The sequence below is a fragment of the Monocercomonoides exilis genome (genome assembly GCF_001643675.1).
Source record: "Monocercomonoides exilis strain PA203 chromosome Unknown scaffold39-1025343, whole genome shotgun sequence".
NCBI lineage: Eukaryota > Preaxostyla > Oxymonadida > Polymastigidae > Monocercomonoides > Monocercomonoides exilis.
This window is the reverse complement of record NW_027150584.1, coordinates 529,172-549,692: the sequence shown is the minus strand read 5'-3', so window position 1 is coordinate 549,692 and position 20,521 is coordinate 529,172. Positions and strand designations below refer to the sequence as shown.

At 35.4% G+C, this 20,521-nt stretch overlaps 8 protein-coding genes across 8 annotated transcripts; 4 read left to right on the top strand and 4 right to left on the bottom strand.

Annotated features, from left to right (window-relative positions):
- Nucleotides 1–1,499: 1,499 nt before the first annotated feature.
- Nucleotides 1,500–2,009, bottom strand: MONOS_3294 (uncharacterized protein; the record flags this gene model as incomplete). The annotated part of the gene is made up of 1 exon (XM_067873283.1): nucleotides 1,500–2,009. One exon carries the CDS (start codon nucleotides 2,007–2,009, stop codon nucleotides 1,500–1,502), a length of 510 nt encoding a protein of 169 aa, XP_067722996.1.
- A 1,200-nt stretch (nucleotides 2,010–3,209) lies between these two features.
- On the top strand, nucleotides 3,210–3,527 carry MONOS_3295 (uncharacterized protein; the record flags this gene model as incomplete). Its single annotated transcript, XM_067873284.1, has 1 exon — nucleotides 3,210–3,527. The coding sequence occupies one exon, from the start codon at nucleotides 3,210–3,212 to the stop codon at nucleotides 3,525–3,527; it is 318 nt and encodes a 105-aa protein (XP_067722995.1).
- Nucleotides 3,528–3,638: 111 nt separating this feature from the next.
- Nucleotides 3,639–4,385, top strand: MONOS_3296 (uncharacterized protein; the record flags this gene model as incomplete). The annotated part of the gene is made up of 1 exon (XM_067873285.1): nucleotides 3,639–4,385. One exon carries the CDS (start codon nucleotides 3,639–3,641, stop codon nucleotides 4,383–4,385), a length of 747 nt encoding a protein of 248 aa, XP_067722994.1.
- Nucleotides 4,386–4,611: 226 nt separating this feature from the next.
- Nucleotides 4,612–6,084, bottom strand: MONOS_3297 (uncharacterized protein; the record flags this gene model as incomplete). Its single annotated transcript, XM_067873286.1, has 3 exons — nucleotides 4,612–4,898; nucleotides 5,465–5,616; nucleotides 5,843–6,084. 3 exons carry the CDS (start codon nucleotides 6,082–6,084, stop codon nucleotides 4,612–4,614), a joined length of 681 nt encoding a protein of 226 aa, XP_067722993.1.
- A 1,905-nt stretch (nucleotides 6,085–7,989) lies between these two features.
- Nucleotides 7,990–8,649, bottom strand: MONOS_3298 (uncharacterized protein; the record flags this gene model as incomplete). The annotated part of the gene is made up of 1 exon (XM_067873287.1): nucleotides 7,990–8,649. The coding sequence occupies one exon, from the start codon at nucleotides 8,647–8,649 to the stop codon at nucleotides 7,990–7,992; it is 660 nt and encodes a 219-aa protein (XP_067722992.1).
- A 1,922-nt stretch (nucleotides 8,650–10,571) lies between these two features.
- Nucleotides 10,572–11,561, top strand: MONOS_3299 (uncharacterized protein; the record flags this gene model as incomplete). The annotated part of the gene is made up of 1 exon (XM_067873288.1): nucleotides 10,572–11,561. The coding sequence occupies one exon, from the start codon at nucleotides 10,572–10,574 to the stop codon at nucleotides 11,559–11,561; it is 990 nt and encodes a 329-aa protein (XP_067722991.1).
- A 78-nt stretch (nucleotides 11,562–11,639) lies between these two features.
- Nucleotides 11,640–13,988, top strand: MONOS_3300 (uncharacterized protein; the record flags this gene model as incomplete). The annotated part of the gene is made up of 2 exons (XM_067873291.1): nucleotides 11,640–12,126; nucleotides 12,199–13,988. The coding sequence occupies 2 exons, from the start codon at nucleotides 11,640–11,642 to the stop codon at nucleotides 13,194–13,196; spliced, it is 1,485 nt and encodes a 494-aa protein (XP_067722990.1). The 3' UTR covers nucleotides 13,197–13,988.
- Nucleotides 13,989–14,224: 236 nt separating this feature from the next.
- Nucleotides 14,225–15,860, bottom strand: MONOS_17958 (uncharacterized protein; the record flags this gene model as incomplete). Its single annotated transcript, XM_067870930.1, has 4 exons — nucleotides 15,777–15,860; nucleotides 15,613–15,676; nucleotides 15,054–15,544; nucleotides 14,225–14,989 (listed from the first exon to the last, which is right to left on the bottom strand). Exons 1-4 carry the CDS (start codon nucleotides 15,777–15,779, stop codon nucleotides 14,225–14,227), a joined length of 1,323 nt encoding a protein of 440 aa, XP_067722989.1. The 5' UTR covers nucleotides 15,780–15,860.
- Between the last annotated feature and the right edge of the window lie 4,661 nt (nucleotides 15,861–20,521).

The following is a 20,521-nucleotide window of genomic DNA, read 5'->3' as shown; positions in this document are numbered from 1 at the left end:
ATTGAAATGTTGAACGTTTTTTTCAAACGAATGAAATCTTGCATTTCATTAAAAAATAAGATTAAAAAAAAATGGGGGAAAATAAGGACTTTCAAGCTTTTATTGCACAAAGCAAAAATAATTTTTTTCGCTCATAACTTTATTTCGCTTTCTCAGATTTCAAAATAAATTTGATATTCATATCCGTAAACAGGTATTGTTGAAATCAAAACATAAAGCATTTCAACATTTCACAAATGTCAAAAAAATGGACATATTTTATTTGTGTTTTTTGTTATAAAAGAATTCAATGAAAAGTGCATAATTTTTCAATGAAAATAACTGAAGCATTATATTTTTCCCCTAACATTCATTAAAAATATATTTTTTTTGTTTTTAAATATTCAAAAAGAATTAACATTTAACAAGAACAGTGAATGTCTGTCGTTGTTTGCTGAGTTGCACGAAAGGGAATGCACTCTATCTACTGGGGAATGCGGCCCATCTTCATGACTGTGTGCACTTCCTGTTGAAAACAATTTTATTCTGAGGCAAGGAGCACGTGGTCCATCCGGCTTTCCAGGTTCACTTCATTGAATGATCTGGATGGAAAGTGAGTAATAGTTGATAGGCGAGCGTGCTTGGCTATGCACACCTCCTGGATCCCATTTGACGCTAGTTTGGATATTGATGCGTGCTTTATTGTATATGACAGATATCACTCAAAAACCCCTGCTTTCAGTATCCCGATTCCAGCAAGCGTTCATATTCCCTTCGTAGTTGACGGTGAATGGTGCGTTGTGTTGAGGAGGAACGTATATCTATTTTCGTACGTTGTTTTGACTTTATCCCAAAGTGTGATAATGGCTCTTTCTGGACTATTTCGCTTGTGATCCTCCTCTTGGAATGGAACCGTAATGTATACCTGGATCTGGAAGTCTTGAGTCTTGTGGACAAATAGATCGCTTCATCTTCAAATATGGAATTTACCACAAATATCTGCTCGAGCTGTTGGAATCAATAGGAAGTGAACAGTTTTTCAAATATTAAACATTTTAACGTTTGTTCAAAAAAAGAAAGATATTCGTTCAGTTCGTTGTTTTCGTAATACAGTTGCACAATGTTTGGGCTCTCCATCTTTGTGAAAGGCTTTCAATGCGTCTGGGAAAATGAGAACGATTGAAATGTTGTACTAATTAAACTCACATAACTCAATTCCTTGCAACATACAGTCTTGGAAAAGAGTGAAATCGCTGAATGTTTAGCACACAGGCAGGAATATTTTCCACCTTTGTCCCTCATGGATAAAAGTCAATTTGCGCAATCCATTGTCCATACATCGAAATATTTTTGGAACGACCTAAGCTTCAACTCTTCCAATTCTCGGCTAAAGAGTGCGAAGCCAGATGTGAATAGAGTCCATGGAGTCTTGGCAATGCTCTCCTTCTTCACGGAAATGATCCAATCTGGGACTCCACAGCGCCTGAGGCTTCTCCACCACCATTCTTCTCCCACTTCTCTCACCAGTTGAATGTTATTGCCATCAACCCCCCGGGAGGCTGCACTGCAGCAGTTCTCATCAGGTACACACCCGGACAAAAACCGCTTTCGAGTTCCTCCAAACGAAATTTTGAGACATCATCTCTTCCAGAATGTTGCTCCATATCTGATTCCTCCATGCCGGAAGAAGAAAGATTGCTCTCGCTCTCTCTGCTTTTGCTTTCTTGAGACTCGGAAGAATCAATGGAATCGGAAAGTGAATGAGCATAGTGTTCATTGTCCAATCTGCGGTGAGACCATCTTGAGCGAACGGACTTCCAGGACCACACCATATCTCCTTCCTCTTGTTTCCTTCGTTTGCGAAACCGTCTATCTCTGCTATCACTCCGAGAGCCATCTCCGCTTCTTTCAGACATTGACTCCTTATCATACAATCTCCTGCGGCCTCTAACCTGTACAATGCGTCTTCGGTTGTGTTTTTCTCCCCTGGAATGTGGATTGCTGTCATCGTCAATTCCATCAACTGACATTTAGCCTCAATCTTCCTCAACAAAGGAAGGAGGTTTGGTCCTGCGCACTATTTGTTGATGTTGAACGCAAAAGTAATATACAAAATAATTAATTGAATATTTGGTTTTTCTGTTGAAAATGGATAGAATGAAACTCAAATTTTTGTTCTTTGATCTATCCCACAAATATTTTCAAACTATCCTTTTTTTTAAATTCTTTGATTTTTTTTATTGACCTGCACATTTTATATTTTGACATGCAAGCTTTTGTCGTGCTCAAATTTTGAAAAATGCAAACAAGTTTCATCTTCACTTTTTTTCATGTCTTTTCGAACGAAAAAATCACATCTGAGTTTTTGCTTTTGCACAGCTTTTTTCCAGCACAAAAGAATGCATGATATTCGAAATCATCAAAAAATTATCAAATGTCGAAATAACACAGTTTTGTATGAATTCAATAACTGATTGAAATGAAACAGGTGATATCAATAATAACATTGTATATTTTGTTGATATAGAAGCTCAGTTTAATAATGATTGCAATATTTTTCTCAAAATAACATATATTAATTTGTTTAATAACTTGTTTATAATTATAATTGCGAAAACCTCAAAAACAATAAAGAAAAAGAAGGAAATTCATATCCAGCAGTTTATCTGTGAACACTTCTTCATTCACAAGCTTCATCAAAGGAGCATTAAATATGTATAGTAAGAAGTTTTCTCTTCAAAGCACTTTCGAAATCGAAGTTTTTGGATATGAGGTCCAAACACTCTGCTCAGAAGAATGTCAAAAAACTGAAAATCGATGTATTTTGAACTGAAATCTGCGAATTAGCATTTGAAGATGATCAATGTGGGAGTGAAGAACAGCACCTGAAGAAGTTCTGAAGGATGTGGTGGAAGAATCTATTTGACATGTGCAACAGACAACAATGACAGATATTCATTTTCACACGTAAGTGTTAGAGGAAACAGGGAACACCAGGGAAGAGACATGTTTATTGTTGGGAAGGATCTGATGAATGACGTTTATTGTAAATTGTTTGCGTTTGTTCGACTTTCAAAGGAAAAGGAGTGTTTTTGTATCTGAGCTGCTGCAACTAGATCGATAAATTTTCTTTGTCTGATTTGGTGTTTTCTGAGAATGAAGCATTTGTTGGCAGAAACATGTTCATATTGAGCTCCGATTTTAATTCTTCAGTTGTCATTGAAAGGTTGATGTTTGATTGGACTGAATGGAAAAACACAACAGCTTTCTTTGGGGCAGATGAAGTGAACTTTACCAAAGGCATTTCTTTGGGTAAGCTGCTGTTTGATCACACATACAATTCTGGTGTTGTGTTGTTGAGTGGGAGTGACATTCGCAGGTGCGGATCAGAAAAGGAGCCTTGTCTGTTGTTTTGGAAAAAGATGAGGCATTTCAGAGAAGGAATTCAGTTCAGAGAAATCAAAATCAACACAAGTGCTACCATTTCAGGTGAATGGGACCTTTCAAACAGCTCAATAAGACCAGCAATTCCTTCTTCTCCTGGCTAATCTTCTTCCTCCTCTTCTGATGAGCCTTCCTCGGATGAATGCACAATCAATGCAGGAAAAGCTATTCAATCTCTTTCTGAGCCTTCTGAGACTGTGCTCACAAACAAGCTGATGCTCACCTTCACCTCCGTCAACTTCTGCTTGCCTTCGTCTTTCGAAACATCTCAAAAGGAACTTCTTTTCACTGAGATAGGAACAGTTTCGCTTAACAAACGCTCATTTGCGGTTCAGACAGCAGATAAAGGAATTGATTTTGTGCTCTTCCATGTTTCGTCTGGAACACTTTCGATTGAAGAATCCAAAATGGCTGAGCTCTCCTCTGCAACATCTACCATCCGACTTGCTGCACCGGCTGCACATTTTGTGGCAAGCGCGTTTTCTGTTGATGTTTTGAATTTTGCAGGTGAATCGTTTTTTTCTGTAGGAAATGCGGAAGAGAAGGAAAATGAGGAATCAGTCTTATCAGGGAATGGCAAAAAAGCGAAAGCGGGCAAAGAAGCGAGCGAAATCAGACTGGAGAATCTTCAGTGGCATCTCATCCGCAGCACAAATGCGAGGGCTTCAGTCATTTCTTATGAGAGCGTCCTGTGTGTAATGGACTTCAGTGAGTTGGCATTCGACAGAGAAAATGCCATCTTCGGGATGGACAAAGAAAACGATGGGCCAATTGATTTTGTGCCATTTATTGTGTTCTACAAGTCAGAGCGGATATTTGTGTCAGGAGAGAAAGGGAAGAATGAGAAGGAATGTTGGAAAAGATCAGATCCGTGTGCCACACTCAGCGAGTCTGCGCGACATCTCAACGAAGGATCATTTCAAAAAGTGTTTGTAATGAGAAATGATTTTGTTACAGTTTAAACAATCATTCATTGTGTAACGGTTCAGGTTGTTGGAGACACGCAGGCTGTCGTTTTATTTGACTCGGAAATCACATAATCAGATGAAAAATCGAATTATGTTGTATCCTCTTCGCTGGAAAGCCAGTTTTTGAAGATTAACATCGTATTTGGATCGGGGTTTGCTTCACCTCATCACTTTGTATTTGACGTGAGAAGTGGAAATCTGACTCTCAGCGACTGCACAATCACGTCGGAAGAGCCGGCGCAGCTGGCAAATACTGTAATTTGTGTTGAGAGTCATTGTTTGTGTTTGAGCAATGTTTCGTTCTCGGCCATCCGCTTGCAGGCATCGAGGCAGCAGCCATCAGCAGAAGAATTTGGAGCAAGTAATCTGGACAGTCTTCTTTTGTTTTGTCTTTATTTGAGCCAGGAGCAGGGAATTCGTTCATTGAGGCCTGCTCTGGTGCTGCTGTGGTGTTGGATGGCGTCTGCTTCAAAGAGCTATCTTTGTTTGTTGTGTCAGCTGTAACCTCTAAGTTTTCAAATTCATTATCAAAAACAAATCACACTTCTTTCAAAACTTACACAAGAGCGGATACTTGATCGCTTCATTTTTCTGGATTTTTGCCACAATATTATTTGATTGAATTCAGTTTGAATATAATTCAATTGTCAAATATCACTCAATAACAATTATAAAAGGTTGCTCCCTAATGTGGAAAATCATGCTTTGATTTTTAATTGATAAATTGCTCAAATTGAATAAAAACATGAAAATTGTATATGTTTCGAACGATGACAGTCAAAAATGATACTGTGAATATTTATCAAAAAGTTTGAAGTAAACAATAAAATAATTTTTTTTAAATCAATTCCTCAACGTGAGAAGATAAAGCCAAAAACTTCAAAATTATGAGACAAAACAAAATCAAGGAATATTAGAAAATATTTATGGGATAGATCAAACAAAAAACGGATTGTTCAAAACAATACATTTTCGACAGAAAAAACAAATTTCGAATTAATTGTTGAAGCATTTTCTTTTGTGTGCAATATCAAAATAATATTTTTTCGATAATCCGTATTCTTGGAACTTACCCTTTGTGTGTCTGTTGAACTGTTTGTGAAAACGAAATCTCTCTCCTCCAACTGCCAAGGTTGCTCCGCAAGCCCATGGGGAAGCATCTGTTGCGAAAATAGCATCGGGCTTCGAGAAGTCCACCAGTTCTCTGTAGTATCTCTCCTTGAGCCTTTGAATCCAGAAGTCCAGTTGTTTCTTTATGCAGTTGTTCATGAAAACCGCTCCTTCCCAACCATTTTTCTTTTCATACTTGTTGAGAAAATGGAACATTTTGTTTATGCACAGAGAGGTGTATTTGGACACGAACCATACAGCGCTGAGCTGTCCTTTGAACGAAGCAAACCCTTTTGTCTTTGCAAAGCTGTTCTTCTTCACCCTCTTCATCCATTTAATACATTCCTGCATCAGTTACCTGCGTCTCTGTTGTTCCACTGAAATAGTTGTCCGAATCGTATTCCACGTCCATCTGAGGAAGTTGAAGTTCTTCTTGAGGCTTATCTTGCTCTTCTCCGTGTTGATGATTAAGCCCAAATTTTGAAACCACTTGAAAATTTCTTGAGTTGCAGTCTTCAGCTTGACTTGATCTGGATCCAGTAATAGGACATCGTCCAAGTGTAAAATTCACCTCGCATTCCATCTTCTTATGATTTCCTTCGAAACTTTTCTCATTTCCTTTGGAAAAATTCTCGGTGCGTCTTTCAATCCGAAGGGCATGCCTTTGAACCCGTAGTATCTCTCCTCGAACTTGAAGGCTAGAAATGGTGTGAAGTCCTTGTGAATTGGAATCAGGAAATAAGCCTGAGAAAGATCTAGTGAGGTTGCAAAATCTCCCTTTTAAATCAGTCTCTCCATAGTGCGATGGTATTCCATTTTGAAATGGATATCTTTCAATGCGACATTGAGTGGACGACAATCGAGAATTTGACGGAACTTCCCTGTCTTCTTCTTTATGAAAAATATGTTGTTCAAGCAACAGACCTCTCCTTCTTGTATCTGTGTTAAGATATCTGTCCTGCATCCTTCTTGAATCCATTCTGAACAAGCCTCTTTATCCTCTCTACCACCCAGGAAGCCTCTGCCTTTCATCTTTTCCTGTTTCAACTTGTCTCTTGCAGCTCTCCCCTTCCAAATCGGTCTTATCCCGTCTGTTATCCAGTTGGTCACTCCGATCTTCTTCCACTCCTCGGCAAAGGCTTGGGTGCGGCCCCCTCCTTTCTCCGAAAAAAATTGCTTCTTGATGCTGAACGTGTTGTTCTTCCAGTTCCCGAGCTTGTAGATCTAGTTTTACATGAGCCAATTCTCCTTGTTCTTTGTGACAAGTGTGAAACAGCGCTTCCCTGTCTCCGCTCTTTTCTGGACTGTAAAATTGGATTCATCCTCTCCAATTGCTCTATGGTCAAAAACGGATCATCCTTTTCTTCCTGAAGTGTTTTTGCTGACTTAAAACCGAATTTGACTTAAATGTTCAAGTGGCATGCAGCTTGGAGAGTTGAGACTGTGAGTATCATTGCATTTCCATGGTGTTGTTATGCTTCTTCTGTTGTCCCTCGTGTTGCCATCAACATTACTTTCTAAGCGGGCATCAATAAGGATTCTACATTGAACGCTCCTTCATTCAAAGCTTAGGATAACCAACTTTGAGATTGCGAATGTTGATGGGTCGAAGCCGGCAGGAACGTGGGAACTGATTAGGATTCATAATCTTGAAATATCTGGAAAAGATCTCCTTGATCGACATGATAAGCAAATACTGGACTCGGCAAGTTTTCTCCAAAGAATAATTTGGCTGCTTCTAATAGAGGATGTGTTGGGGAGTGAGGCGAGCCAACTGAACTGGTTGATGTTGAGGTTGTTGAGGAGATTACTGACGTTAATGGGAATTGGGAGCCTGGGGCTCCTGTTGTTGGAATGGAAATGGGAGGCTCCATTCCCATTCCGCCTGCAGGACTGATTTTGTGAGAATATCCCTCTCAGTCCCAAAATATGTTCTTCCAACATAATTGTCATCTTTGAATTTTGTGATCAGCTGAGCTAACAATGCAGAACTCACTCCTTTAATAAACATGAGTTGAAGACAACTGTTTTTCATAAGAATAAAGGTTCTCTGCACTTTAATGTTTTTCTTTTGAAAAAAAATTGAAAAACGGATTAAATTGAAAAACGAAGATGACACAAAATTTTGGAAGTGAAATATTTTTGTTCATCTTATTTGAAATAGCCTTATTTTTTTAAAACTTATAAAACTTCGAATATCAAATTTTTTTCTATGAAAAAAATAATTGAAATAGGAAAAAATTCCAGTTTTTGTTTGAAATCTGTATCTTTTAATTTTCCCACTTTGTTAATGTTAATTTATTCTTATTAAAAAGAACAGAAATGAAAGGTGTTAATAAATAAATAAATAAAAGGCTTGAGTTTTCAACTGAATTCTCAAAGACTAATAATTGTTTCACAGACAAATTGATATTCGCAGTAAAGAAAGGATATTTTAAATGAAGAAGAAAATCTTCAAAAAATAAATAAATAAAAATAAGAAAGACATTCAACAGACAAAACAGAGCGCATCATAATCTTTCGCATTGCCAATTAAATACCTATCGATATTAAAAATGCGTCCAACAATTATTTGTTTGAGGCTCAGAATAGTGTCATCAAATCCTTCTTCCTCCATCATTACGCACATTTCCCGTTGCAACATCTTTGACTTCCTCCTGGCTTCCTCGTTCTCCACACGCACACAAAACCCTCTCAACAGCTGCTTCAGCAGCTTTAAACACAGTCTTTCCATCGGCTCGTACAGCGTCGGCTTCTGCAGCTCTCCCACCAGAACTGCCCCTGCCCCAATCCTCATCAGCTCAAATGCCACATGCTCTTTCGCATCCACCGCACTGATGTACAAAGAGAGGCACTCCTTCGACACACTTATGCGGCTGACCCTCGCTTTTCTGTTCAAACTGGCCACGCTGCTTGTCAGCATCAGCACGTCTGCGTCACTAAGCTGGAAGAAGAAGAGAAAGATGTATATCGTCATCAGCCACCGCTTAATAACAGAGATTTTCTCTTCCTCTTTTCTTTCATCATCATCATCATCATCGTCATATTCTTCTTCTTCGTTCGCCATCATTCGTTTCCCCTTTTTCATCCAATCAACGCAATATGAAAGCTCTTCTAGTTCCTTTGCTGCTTCAGTCACAAAATACATCTCTTTCGCACGCAAACCATCCAGCCCACCTTCAAACAATAACCTGGTCTTCAAAAAGCCCCAAGCAGATTGATACGCCAGTCTCGAAAGATTTCTATGCTCCTGATGGTGCAGGATGATTTCGGTTATCTCGTTCAGGTACAATGTCGGATTGATGAACTATGATGAAACAAATGCAAAAAGAAACATATTTATATGTAACATTATTAAAATGCTCATACCACAAATTCAGGAATGCAACTCAAAGCCAATAAGGCAGTTTCAACTTCTTTTTGTGTTTATTCACTTTCCTCTTTTTGTAACGAAACTTTCAGCAGACATGGAACAATAAAAAGCATCAGTTCCTTCGAAACGTTAAAATTAAAATCACTTAATAAGAGATAGCATTTACAGAGATAAGTAATCTGCTTTTTATTGATCACTTCATTTTTTCGTGCTTCATCAGTTAGAAGATATTCAATTTTTCAACATAATGAACAATCATCAAAGTTGTTATTCCATATTCCTTTCAATACTTTGCAACGTCCCATACATATTAGCAGCAAAGAAACATTTTTCAAAGATATTTCATCTTTTTCAAACATATTTTCAATCTTTTCGAAAACAGTTTTCGCAAAGAAAGAATTTAATTCTTCCTCATTCATTTTGTCAATCAAACAACAAATTTTATCGCTAATACGGCTCGGCTCTCTAAAAGAAAATTTATCAAATAGGTGGATTAATTCTTTTTAAAACAATAAAGAACGCAAAATATCTAGAAAAAATCAAATATACTCGAAAACTTCTCTGAAAGAGGAATCTCTTTCAATTCAGCTGTTGATTTTCCCTTTACAGCTTTCATATTATCTATTTTTAGTGTTCAAATTACAATAATTGCTTTCAACATATCAATCAACAAAATAATCAACCAAAACAAACATCTCTCTCTATCCATGAAAATTAAAATGGAAAAAATTCAGAATCCAATTTATATTTTTCCAACAAATAAAGCATTAAATAAATTCCCTTTCATACATTCAATATTTCTTTTAAACTCAAGATTCAAATATCTTTTCTTTTGATCATCAAACCATATAATTTTAACAAATATGAATATGGGACAAAATTTTTTGCTTTATGAATACTGTTCCACTTGTCCTTTCGATATTTTTTTTCAACTTTTTTTATATTTAAATATTTGATATTGCAATATAAATCAAGAATTATAATTATCAATTGCAGAAAAAGTTTGGAACAATTCTCAGTTTTTTTCATAATTGCAAAAATTATGCGCCATATTTTAATTTTATCTTTGAGATATGTGACTTTCATATAGATGAAATATTGTCCTTTTTGAAAAGAAATTTGATTTGTATTATAAAAACAAGAAAACTCGTTTATGTTGAGTATTTAATGAATTTTCATTAACATATATACCGAATGTGATATTTTCAAATCACAAAGTTTGATAAACAGTTATTAATATATATTTCTTTGATTTTTGATTTTTATTTTTTATGTTTCAATTATCAATATTGTTAATAAATATATGGTTAAGATCGAAAAATAAAATTTTCATTCCAGAGTATTGCGATATGTTTTTGTTTGTGAGCGTGTTTTGTTGCTTCTACGATATTAGTTGCATTGATAAAAAAGAAGGCGAAGAAATTCAAGCAATAAGAGAAAAGGGGGATGCGATTTTCGCAGAGAATATTTGCAGTGCTCCTGAAGGAATTGATAATCCGAATCCAGATGTCATAGCATGTATACGAGATCAAAAGGAAATTATTAAAAAAGCAGAAGATAGCATGGATCAGAGGAACAAAAGGGATTTTATAGACTTGGTCAATTCAAACTCTTTTATTAATTTGTACGATTTCAGCTGGAGAAAAGAGAACGAGAAAGGTTTTTCTGAAGTTCATACTAAAATTGCATTTAAAGAAATGGAACTCAATGAAGAGAATGAAGTTGAAGTGGATGGAGAAAACGGGATTGACAGCGGAGAATGTGGCCTATCAGGGAATATACCATGTAAAACCATAAAAAAGGCAGTGGAGCACTGCAAGCCCGAAGGAATATTACAGATTCACACGACAGAAAATTGCAATAGATTCGATATCGATCCAATAATAATTGATGGGAGACACATCACACTTGAAAAAGGATACAAAAGTGTAATTAGTATCACAACTGCTTTGAACGAAAAGAAAGAAAAAACCGGTTACGCCTTGTTTTGCGTTAAAGGCAAAGGGTTTTTATACATTAGCTATTCAGATATTTGCGTGGATACAAAACGAGAAAGCGGAAGAAATCAAGGATTAATTGATGTGGAAGGAGAAGGTTCACAAACGAAATTGGAAAATACGAATATCAGCAATATAGAGGCAGAGAATGAGCTGAACTGCGTGCTTATTAAATGCAAATCTGGTGAATTGATGTTTCAGAGCGTTGAGATTTCACATTTTGTATCTTCCTGTGCACTGATACTCTCAGAAGCTTCTCAAAAAATTGAAAATTTTTGCATGAAATTGGACTCAATCACCACAAAAAGCAAAACGCAATCGGTCTTGACGATAATGGGAGGATGCCAATCTGCAAAGTTTGATGATTGCACTTTTACAAATTGCTGGTCAACTGAGCACAAATTGGGAGGAGCGATATATTTGGAAATTACGAATAGCGAGCACCATTGCATGTTTTTTCGAATGCATTTCACGAATTGTTCGTGCGGAATTGCAAACGCGAATGCAGATCGACTGAGCGTTAATCTGAATGACGAGTCAAAAGGAGGAGCGATGTTTATTCAAGCAGCTGACGAAGCAACAGGATCATTGGATTTAACGTTTAAGAATGTATTATTTTCTGATTGTACAGCTGATAAAGGAGAATTTGTTTACTTGTCATTTCCAACAGGAAGAAAGCAGATCGATTAAGATCAATTTTATTTTGAGATGGAAGGGATTTACGGGAAAAAGAATTACATACTGCTCGAAGATAGGAAAGATGGAAGAATGATTGACCTAATAGCAGACAAAGAGAATATATTGCCATACCGCTCAGTGAACATCTTTGTTGGAGGCGAAGAAGCAAGCAACGAGAAAACATGCGGGCGAAAAGAAGAACCGTGCTCACAATTAAGTGATGTAGCCAAACACAAATCATGGAAAAATCACATGTCATTGTCTATCATCGAGAAAATCTTTGTCAACGAGTCGTTTTCTGGATGCCAAGTTACAAAGTTTTCTTCTATTAATGATTCCTTATCAATGCCTTCATCGAAAGGTGAACAGAACAGAGGAACCATTCGAATTGGAGCAAATATAAAAACCGACTTTGCACTTGCAGTGTTCGGAGACGAAATCAGCATGTTTTCATTTTTTCATTTGGATTTTGAATATCCAGACGCGATCGAAGGAGATGCGCTAACTTTGATATACGGGGAATGTGTTTTCCAGGTTACAGATGTTGTATTTCGGCCTTGGTTCACTGGCTTGAAAGGTGAAAACGTGCTTGGAGGGGAAGGAAAATTGCTTCCATAAAAGCTAATTGAATATGAATACGGTTCTCTAGAATTATCGCAACTTGTTATTTACGGAAGAAACAATAATATCACCCAAAAAAGTCAGCGTGGGTGCGATGAGGCAGCTTACGGCCTCAGAGCTTTTCGGAATGCAACAAACGAGGAACATTTGAATCAGGGAAATGAAGAGAATAATCTGTTGTGCTCGTGGGATTCGGGGCTTGTTTTTCTGAATGAAACATTTTTAACGAATATTAATGACAGCTCATTTATTGTCATTGGCGATGGAGCAATACTTTCTCATTCAACTACGTTGCATTTGTACAGCTGCAGTTTCATAAACAACCATCCAATCGATGCTGGCTGGGAGAAATTTCCATCTTTGCGGCACAATGTCAGAAACAATGGAGATTGGATTCTGGTGGAATCGTTGTCTCCAGGAAGTGATGGGCTTGATGGGAAGCCATTTGGAATGCTATCTAATGAAGAAGCAACTGGAACAGCTGCTGAGAACATGGATTCATATTTCTTTTCACCCGTTTTGAAGAATGTGACGCTGAAAAGAGATGACACCAGCAAAAAGAATGAACTGCAAAGAGAAAATGAAATTGAGAAAGAAGTCGAAGCAGTTGTGCATGGATCGTATCTGTTTCCTTGTGGATTAACATTTGAAGTGTCCAAAAAAAAGAAAGGAGAAGAAATGAAATGGACAAATTGCCCGGTTTCTGAATACACAAATGAGACAGAAATGAAAGTGAGGATTCCTCCATCTTTGTTTGAAGTTGATGATTACGCATCAGTTGTTTGTCGCTTGACTTATTCGAGTGGGATTATTAATGGAGAGAATAAGCATTCTGCAAATGTTATTTTGGTGAAGCAGAAGAAAGACGATCCAAAGGCAATGCCCACCACGCATCTTGTTGCAATCATTGTTTCCACAAGCGTTTTTTCTGTTGTTGTTGTGGTGATTGTGATTGTGAGTATCGTGAGCGTGAAAAGAAACAAAAAGCGAAGACAGTACAGCGCTTTCAAATATGTAAAACAATGAGCTAGAACGTGATAATTCTTAAAAAATCATTTGTGATAATCACTTCTTCAATCTTGTTTTTGCCTTGTTTTAATTTCATGAAATCTTGTTAAAGTGCGAGTTTCATTCTGTTTTTTTAATTTCTTCAAAATTGAAAATAGTTTCTTGAATTTTTCTTTTCTTTTTTTATTTGATAGAAATTAATTTTTAGCAAATGTTTTTGTATCTATTCAGGTATTTCTTTTCTTCTTAGTGCTTTTGATCTTGTTTTTTTGATGCATTTTTTCCTTTAAATGAAAAATGCCAGGAATGCAATCGTTATTTATAGCATTTATCAATTTGCGATTAAAAAACATATTTCAGCATTTTTGTTTTTTATTCCAATTATGAATAGTTGAGTTCATTTAATCAATTTTTAATAGTTTTCTTGAGTTTTATTTTTTGTGTATTTTATCATAATTATATTTAACAATATTTCACATTTGCGAATTTGGATAAAACGCTTTGAGAAACACAGATAATTGAAGTGCTGAGTTATTTTTAAGGTGTTTCTTATTTATCTGAAAAAATGCAAAAAATGCAAAAAAAATCAGTGAATAAAAAAGAAAGTGAACATTTTTTTGATTTTGCACTTCTCAAATGATGGAGAGAGGCAATTGTTAATTTTCCTCTCCCATTCATTTATGAGATGCTGTGAAAATTTATAAATGAATTCATTCATTTTCAATATACTTCTCATTTCTTTTTTCTTTAAGAAAAAAACTTATTTTCTTGTCTTATAAAATGCTAATGAGCAACAAAATTGATCCATGGAAAAATTTCATTTGTTTGTTATTCTCTTTGAAAAATTGCAAATCATTTTTCATTCAGACACTTCTTCACCACAAGAAACAGCAGCAAAAATAGGATATCCAAAAATTTAGTCTGTTCATCTAATGAAGCGAAACAAAAATAAAATATAAAAATATACTCAAATGATTATTTTCATTTTCGCTAAATGATAAAAAAATAAACATTTTGAGAAATGAAATTCTAAAAATTTCATTTCCTCAAACATTCACAAAATAATCTGAAATATTCAACGATGTTCCAAGAGAATAATGTCTGTGAAGAAAATTAAATATTTTATGAAAACCCTCAATTATATCTTCGTATCCTTCTTCTTCCAGCTTTTCGAATATCTCCATTTTTGTTGATTTTCTTTCCTCTTCTTCCTTTTCATCTTTATTCTTTTCTTTCAATTTTATTGAAACATTCGAAAAGAATTTCAAGCATTCAACTTCCAAATTTTTATTCAACGTTGGTTGCTGCATCCCCTCCAAAACAGCATCAATTGCTTTTCCTTTCAGCAAGTCTTCAACTTTCACAACTCTATTTTCTGCTACATACATCAAGGAATAAATGCATTGATTGCGAATTCCACTGTAATTATCCTTTGCTGCTCGAAATACTTTAACAATGCTATTTATTAGACCTACATTTTCCTCATTCTCTAATATGCATCTATAAAAATAATTCGAGATTGTTTCAATCCATCTTTTGATTATCGGCACTTCATTCGCTTCTTCTTTGTTCATTTCCTCTTCTTTTCTCTTCCAATCTACACATTTCATCAACTCTTCCAATTCTCTTGCTGTTTCTCTTCCAAAATGCAGCTCACTCGTAATCGTATCTTCCAAGCTGTCATCATTGAAGAATCTGGATATAAAAAATAGCCAAGCGGACTGATAGGCAAGTTTTGTGAGATTTCTGTGTTTCTGCTGATGTTCGATGATTTCTGTAATTTCCTTCAAATAAAGTTCTTGTCCAATTTCCTTTTTAAAAATAAGAGGAGAAAAAATTCAATAACATAAATAAAGGAAATAGAAATGCTCACACTTGAAATCCTATATTACTCAATGCAAGCAATGCCATTTCCACTTCTTTCTGAGTCTCCTCGCTTTCCTCCTTGTTCAAAGCAGCTTTCAGAAGGCAAGGCACACACACGCAAAGCATTTCCATATTAATCCAACCACTCAGAAAAATACAGCATTCGCAAAGATCAATCAGTAGATTTTCGTTCTTTTTTTCTTTTTTCTTGACTTCATTTTCAATCATCTTTTCAAATCTTTCGTTCAACGAAGATCTTTCAAAGTCAGAAACTTCAATTCCTTTCAATGTCGCGTTATACACAATGTACTTCAGCAGCAAAATTGCATTTTTCATCGATATTTTCTTTTCTTCAATCATCTTATTCATTTTTTCAAACAGCTTTGTCTTAAAAATAAAAAGAAATTCAAATACATTCATTCTATCAATTATTTCATTCATTTCTTCGATTTTCTTTCTCTGTTCATCTTCATTGCAATGCTCAAGTTCACAAAACAATTCTGCAAATAAATAAAGAATAAATTAAATCACAATAATCATGAATTCAAATGCAATAACAAGCACAAACCATTAAACCTTTTGATTCTACTCGTTGTCAGCATTTTTGAAAAAGCATTGCAGTCAGAAAACCACTTAAATTCGTCATTTGATTTGAATTCAGATATCATTGGAAAGAAGAAATCGGCGCAAAACAAAAGCTTAAAATAATTATGATAGCACAAGTTGTTATACCATTCTATGTTGTTGGTATTATTTGGAAAGGTGTTGCAAAGAAAGAAAGAAAAAAAAAACGATAAATGTTTTTCTTGTTTGCAGTAATGGATATTCAGATCATCAGATTTGAAAGAACAAAAATATTCCTTGCCAAAATGAGAGACGGTGAACAAATATTTTCTGCGGAATGGGCGATATTATTTTGAGAGGCTGCACGAGACAGCGAAAGAGGGGAATTGATGATGGAATTGGGCGAGATGATTTTTATGAAGAGCATCTTTGAAGGAAATTCAACATTTTTTTGAAAATCAAAATATTTGCATGAATGTGTTTTTTATTGTTCTTGTTTGTTTTGAAGATTCTTTTATAAACCATCTTTTCAGAGTGCAAGAATCTGAAAAATTGTCTAAATGACCAATTCCTTTGTCTTTCTGAGGAGAACATCAGAAGAGTGCTGGATATCGAGATGCAATCAGCAGATGGAAATTGCATATTTTTATGTATTCAATCGGAACAGGGGAAGAAAACAAATTCGAAATCAAAGCATTTTGATGAGAATGAAAAGAAGAATGCCAACAATTTTACAGCTTTCAGAAAGAATAAAATTCGGAGATATTTTTTTCAGAAAAAAAGTGGATGATAACATGGAAAGCAGGATGTATATGTGGGAATAAAGGATGATGGAGAAAGGAGCACTGAGAAACAATGGAAAAGGGGATTGACAGCATCAGTGATTGAACAATCCTCTGCATTTGCGATAGAAAGGAAAGGTGTGTTCTTTTGAGGAATTTTTAAAATAAATTCAAAACTAATTATTTTTATTTTATGTCTTTTTATTTCCATTCCAATGAACAGCTTTTTTTTCATGTTGTGCATCATTTTCAGGAACAATCCATCTCAAGCAGCATTTTTACAAATCGTGTGGCTTCTTCTCCTTCTCCTTCTCCTTCGATCTCTTCATTGATGATATTTAATGCTTGGTTGATGAAAAGAGCAGCTTCTTATTTGAGAATTTGTTGTTTGAACAGCCATCAAATTCTCATGTTGCAACAAGGAATGGATCTTCCGTCAGTTGTTGCTGTTGGCTGTTATGAAATTCGAATCCATTCATCATTTCATCATTTTCTTCAAATGGGTCTTGTTCGCATTTGTCATTCAACTTCCTCCAGAAGAGCTCCATCCAACTCATTTCATTCCATTTCTCTTTCAGCTTCTCTTTCTTTCTTTCTTTCGTTCGTTCTTTCTTCATATCTGCTGATGAATGAATTATGTTTGCAAATGCTGTTATTGTGTTGCATTCTGATCATTCAGCACGTGTTTCATCATCAACATCTTCTTCTTCTTCCAGTTCTCCTTCTTCTTCACCTTTTTCTTCTTCTCAACTTTTTCTTCTTCCTCTTTTAATAATTCCTCTCATTTGACATTGGATCAGAGAGCAGACCTTCCAATGTGTTGATGCTTATCAATCGGCAGCACAGCAAATTGGAAAGAAAATAATTTCAATTGTTTCTCTTCTTCTCAACTGTCATTCGCAACATTGGAAATGAAAAGCCATCTGTATAAAATCATTCTTTTCATTTTATCCTTTTCTTCCTCTTCTTCCTCTTCTTCCTCTTCTTCCTCTTCTTCCTCTTCTTCCTCTTCTTCCTCTTCTTCCTCTTCTTCCTCTTCTTCCTCTTCCTCTTCTTCTTCTTCCTCCTCCTCCTACTCCTCTTCATCATTATCTTCTTTTTTCACTTTCCCTTGCAATTAAACTCCTTCAGCCTATCACATCTTCTCATGAATTCTAAAATAAGCAAATGAGAACATTCTCATTCGGAGAAATGCAATATGAATGCTCTATTTCTCCGACAGACATATTCTGCGCATATCACCTCTTCTTCTTCTCTTTCTTCTTTTTCTTTTTCTTTTTCTCCTTCTTCTCCTTCTTCTCCTTCTTCACCTTCTTCACGTTTTTTTATTTGATGATTCGTCTCATTAAACATTTTATCGAAGCATCATCGAACTGATGCATTCATTCATCTCAATCTGCTTCTCCGCAGAATTGAGCAAATAATTTCTTCGGTCGCTTTTCTTCATCTGGGCTTATCAGGCACAGAATTATCCTTCTTTTCATTTGCGATTCTCGTGATGAAAAAAAGGCAATTTGAACGATGATTTCATTTCATTAAAATCGTCTTCTTCTTCAACACCTTCTTCGATTAGAAACAACAAATGTTGTTGCATTCGTTTCATTCGGCTCCTGTCAAATTCAGGGTCAAGCATCATCTTTTATTATCTTTTCGGAAGCACAAAACCTATATTCATTCTATTACAAAATGCAGCAAAATTAAATAACAATAGATTTTATTTCGAGTCGAAAAAAAACTGATCGGTCTGCGCGAAATCAAAAAAGGAGGACGATTTTGCATTTTTTATTTGGAAGCTGAAAGAGGCACAAATAAAAAAGAAAGAGTATTAGAGCAATTCTTTTATGAAATGAATGAGTTCAAAAATAGCGTTCGGCAGGTTACACAACGTCACACGCCTTCAATATGTCGGAGAAGGTGAAACGATGAGGGAAAGCAATCTCGAGGAAATTCTTATTTGAAGAAAAATTCTATGAAAGAAGAGAATAAATGCCCGACTAGCAATGTTGATTTCATCAAATGCACATGTTAGATGTTTTCTTCTATTTTGTGTGACATCTCCCCAACTTTCTTCGACTTTGCCTTCATTTGCACATAAATTCGCTATTTGTCTGCTCATTCAACAATACTCGCCAACGTTCTTCACCTTCTTCAGAAGACCCATCGCGTTGTGTGTGCTCTTGCAGGGTATCTTTGATAGCCAGCAATTCACTTCCTTGATGCCAAGATGACCATCCACGTATTTATAACCAGCAATATTCCCTTCAAGAAATATAAACAATTCAACATCCCAATCTCCGAATGCTTCTGTTCTATCATGTCCAACAATCGAATTATCTTTTGGAGTGATGCTTCTCATAAAGGCAAACAAGTGCTCTTTCACAGAATCGAAAAGTTATCAACACACAAAATATACAACTCCTCCTCCTCTTCCTTTATTGCTCGCACAGAATCAGCTGAACTTGGTGTTTTGGGAAAATATGTTTCAATAGGATGTTTGTTGGAGTTGTTAGAGTTACAGAGGGTGAATGTGAGATTAATTACTTTGAAAGTGCTGGAGATGGAAGCAAACAACATCAAATACATTTTCTGAAGGAAGATTTTGATGTTGCAGAGATAAAACAAAAGGAAAAGAAGCAGCGGATGGAGAAGGAAGTCAAAGAATTATTCATTGGAAGAATTAAGAGAGAAAAGACGAGTTTGAATCATTTCTGATCATCAGCTTTTATCGCCTCGACACCATATTCTCTGTTCACTGTAGCTCCTGAGAATCGCATATAGAACAAAGATTTTGTGAAACTGTATCAGCTGAAGAAATTATTGAAGACTTGTTTTCATTCTATTAAAGTCAAAAATTTTATTTATTTGTTGCAATGACAACCAATTTCTTTTTATGATTTTTGTTTATTTGTATTGAATAGCATGTCAAGAAACTGCAATTTTCCTTTAATTGTTTGATTTTTTTTTTTTTTTTGAATGCTTTTTAGAAAATTGATTGATAAATTCGATTTTCCATTAAAAAAAATAAATAAAATAAAAATAAAATAAAATTAAAAAAAACAAAAAGAAGGAAAAGGAAGAAAAGGAGGAAAAGGAAGAAAAGAGAAAAAATAAAAAGGAAAGAAAGAAACATGCAAACATAGATACAAACAAAGAAGCAATAAAAATAAAAGGAAGAAGAAGAAGAAGAAAAATGAGATATTTGATAATGATCATCTCCAAAAGGCACAAAAACATTAATGTTCTATGGAGAAACGTTTCAAATTTCTCTGAATTTCTCCGAAAGCAAAGCAGGAATATCAGAGAGGCAGACTAAAAATGAAATGTCTTTGAGTTTCTTTGTGCGTTTTCCATTGTTTCCATTTTAATTTTTGTTAAAAATTGAGTTTTCTGCAATTGGAGGAAAGAAGTCGATGTCTTTATCGAAATTGTCTTCTTCGAAGAATGTTTCGTCTTTTTTGGGGGAAGAATGAGTTGTTTCAAGTGTGATGAATATGTTAGCTCTTTCTTCTCTTTCAATTTCTTTTCTTTCTTCATTTCAACAACATATACAATCTTTTCTTCTTCTTTATCTTTCTCTTCCTCCTCCTCTTCTATTTCTTCTTCTTCTTCTTCATCGTCATCTTCTTCTTTTTTTCTTTTTCTTCCTCCTCCTCCTCATCTTTCTTTCATTGTCATTCATTTTCTTCTTCCATTGTTCCTTCTATGCAACAAATATCTCCCTTGTCCTGCATCTGATCGAAACATTCTTTTGCTTTTCTTGCACCACCGCTGCTGTCTCCCGCCGACAAACAATTGAATTCCCCGTCTCACTGCATTTGTAACTTAACGCCATGGAAGCACCCTCGCATTAAAAAAATGCCTCTGATTCAATAATTGCTGCAACTCTCCAGAAGACGAAGGAACACAATGACACATCAGACGACTTGCAAGTAGTCGAAAAGCAGAGTGAACTCAATCGGCTCCAGAAAATATATTCGGTTGAAAGCAGAATCTGAAGAATTCCCCATTTTTAAAAATCATTTATAATAAAAGCCACAACACAAGATAAACACAAACCAACAACATAATTATCAGAAATAAATACATTAAACAGCCTTCAGAGAAATTGTTAACTCTCGATGTTCGTCTGAG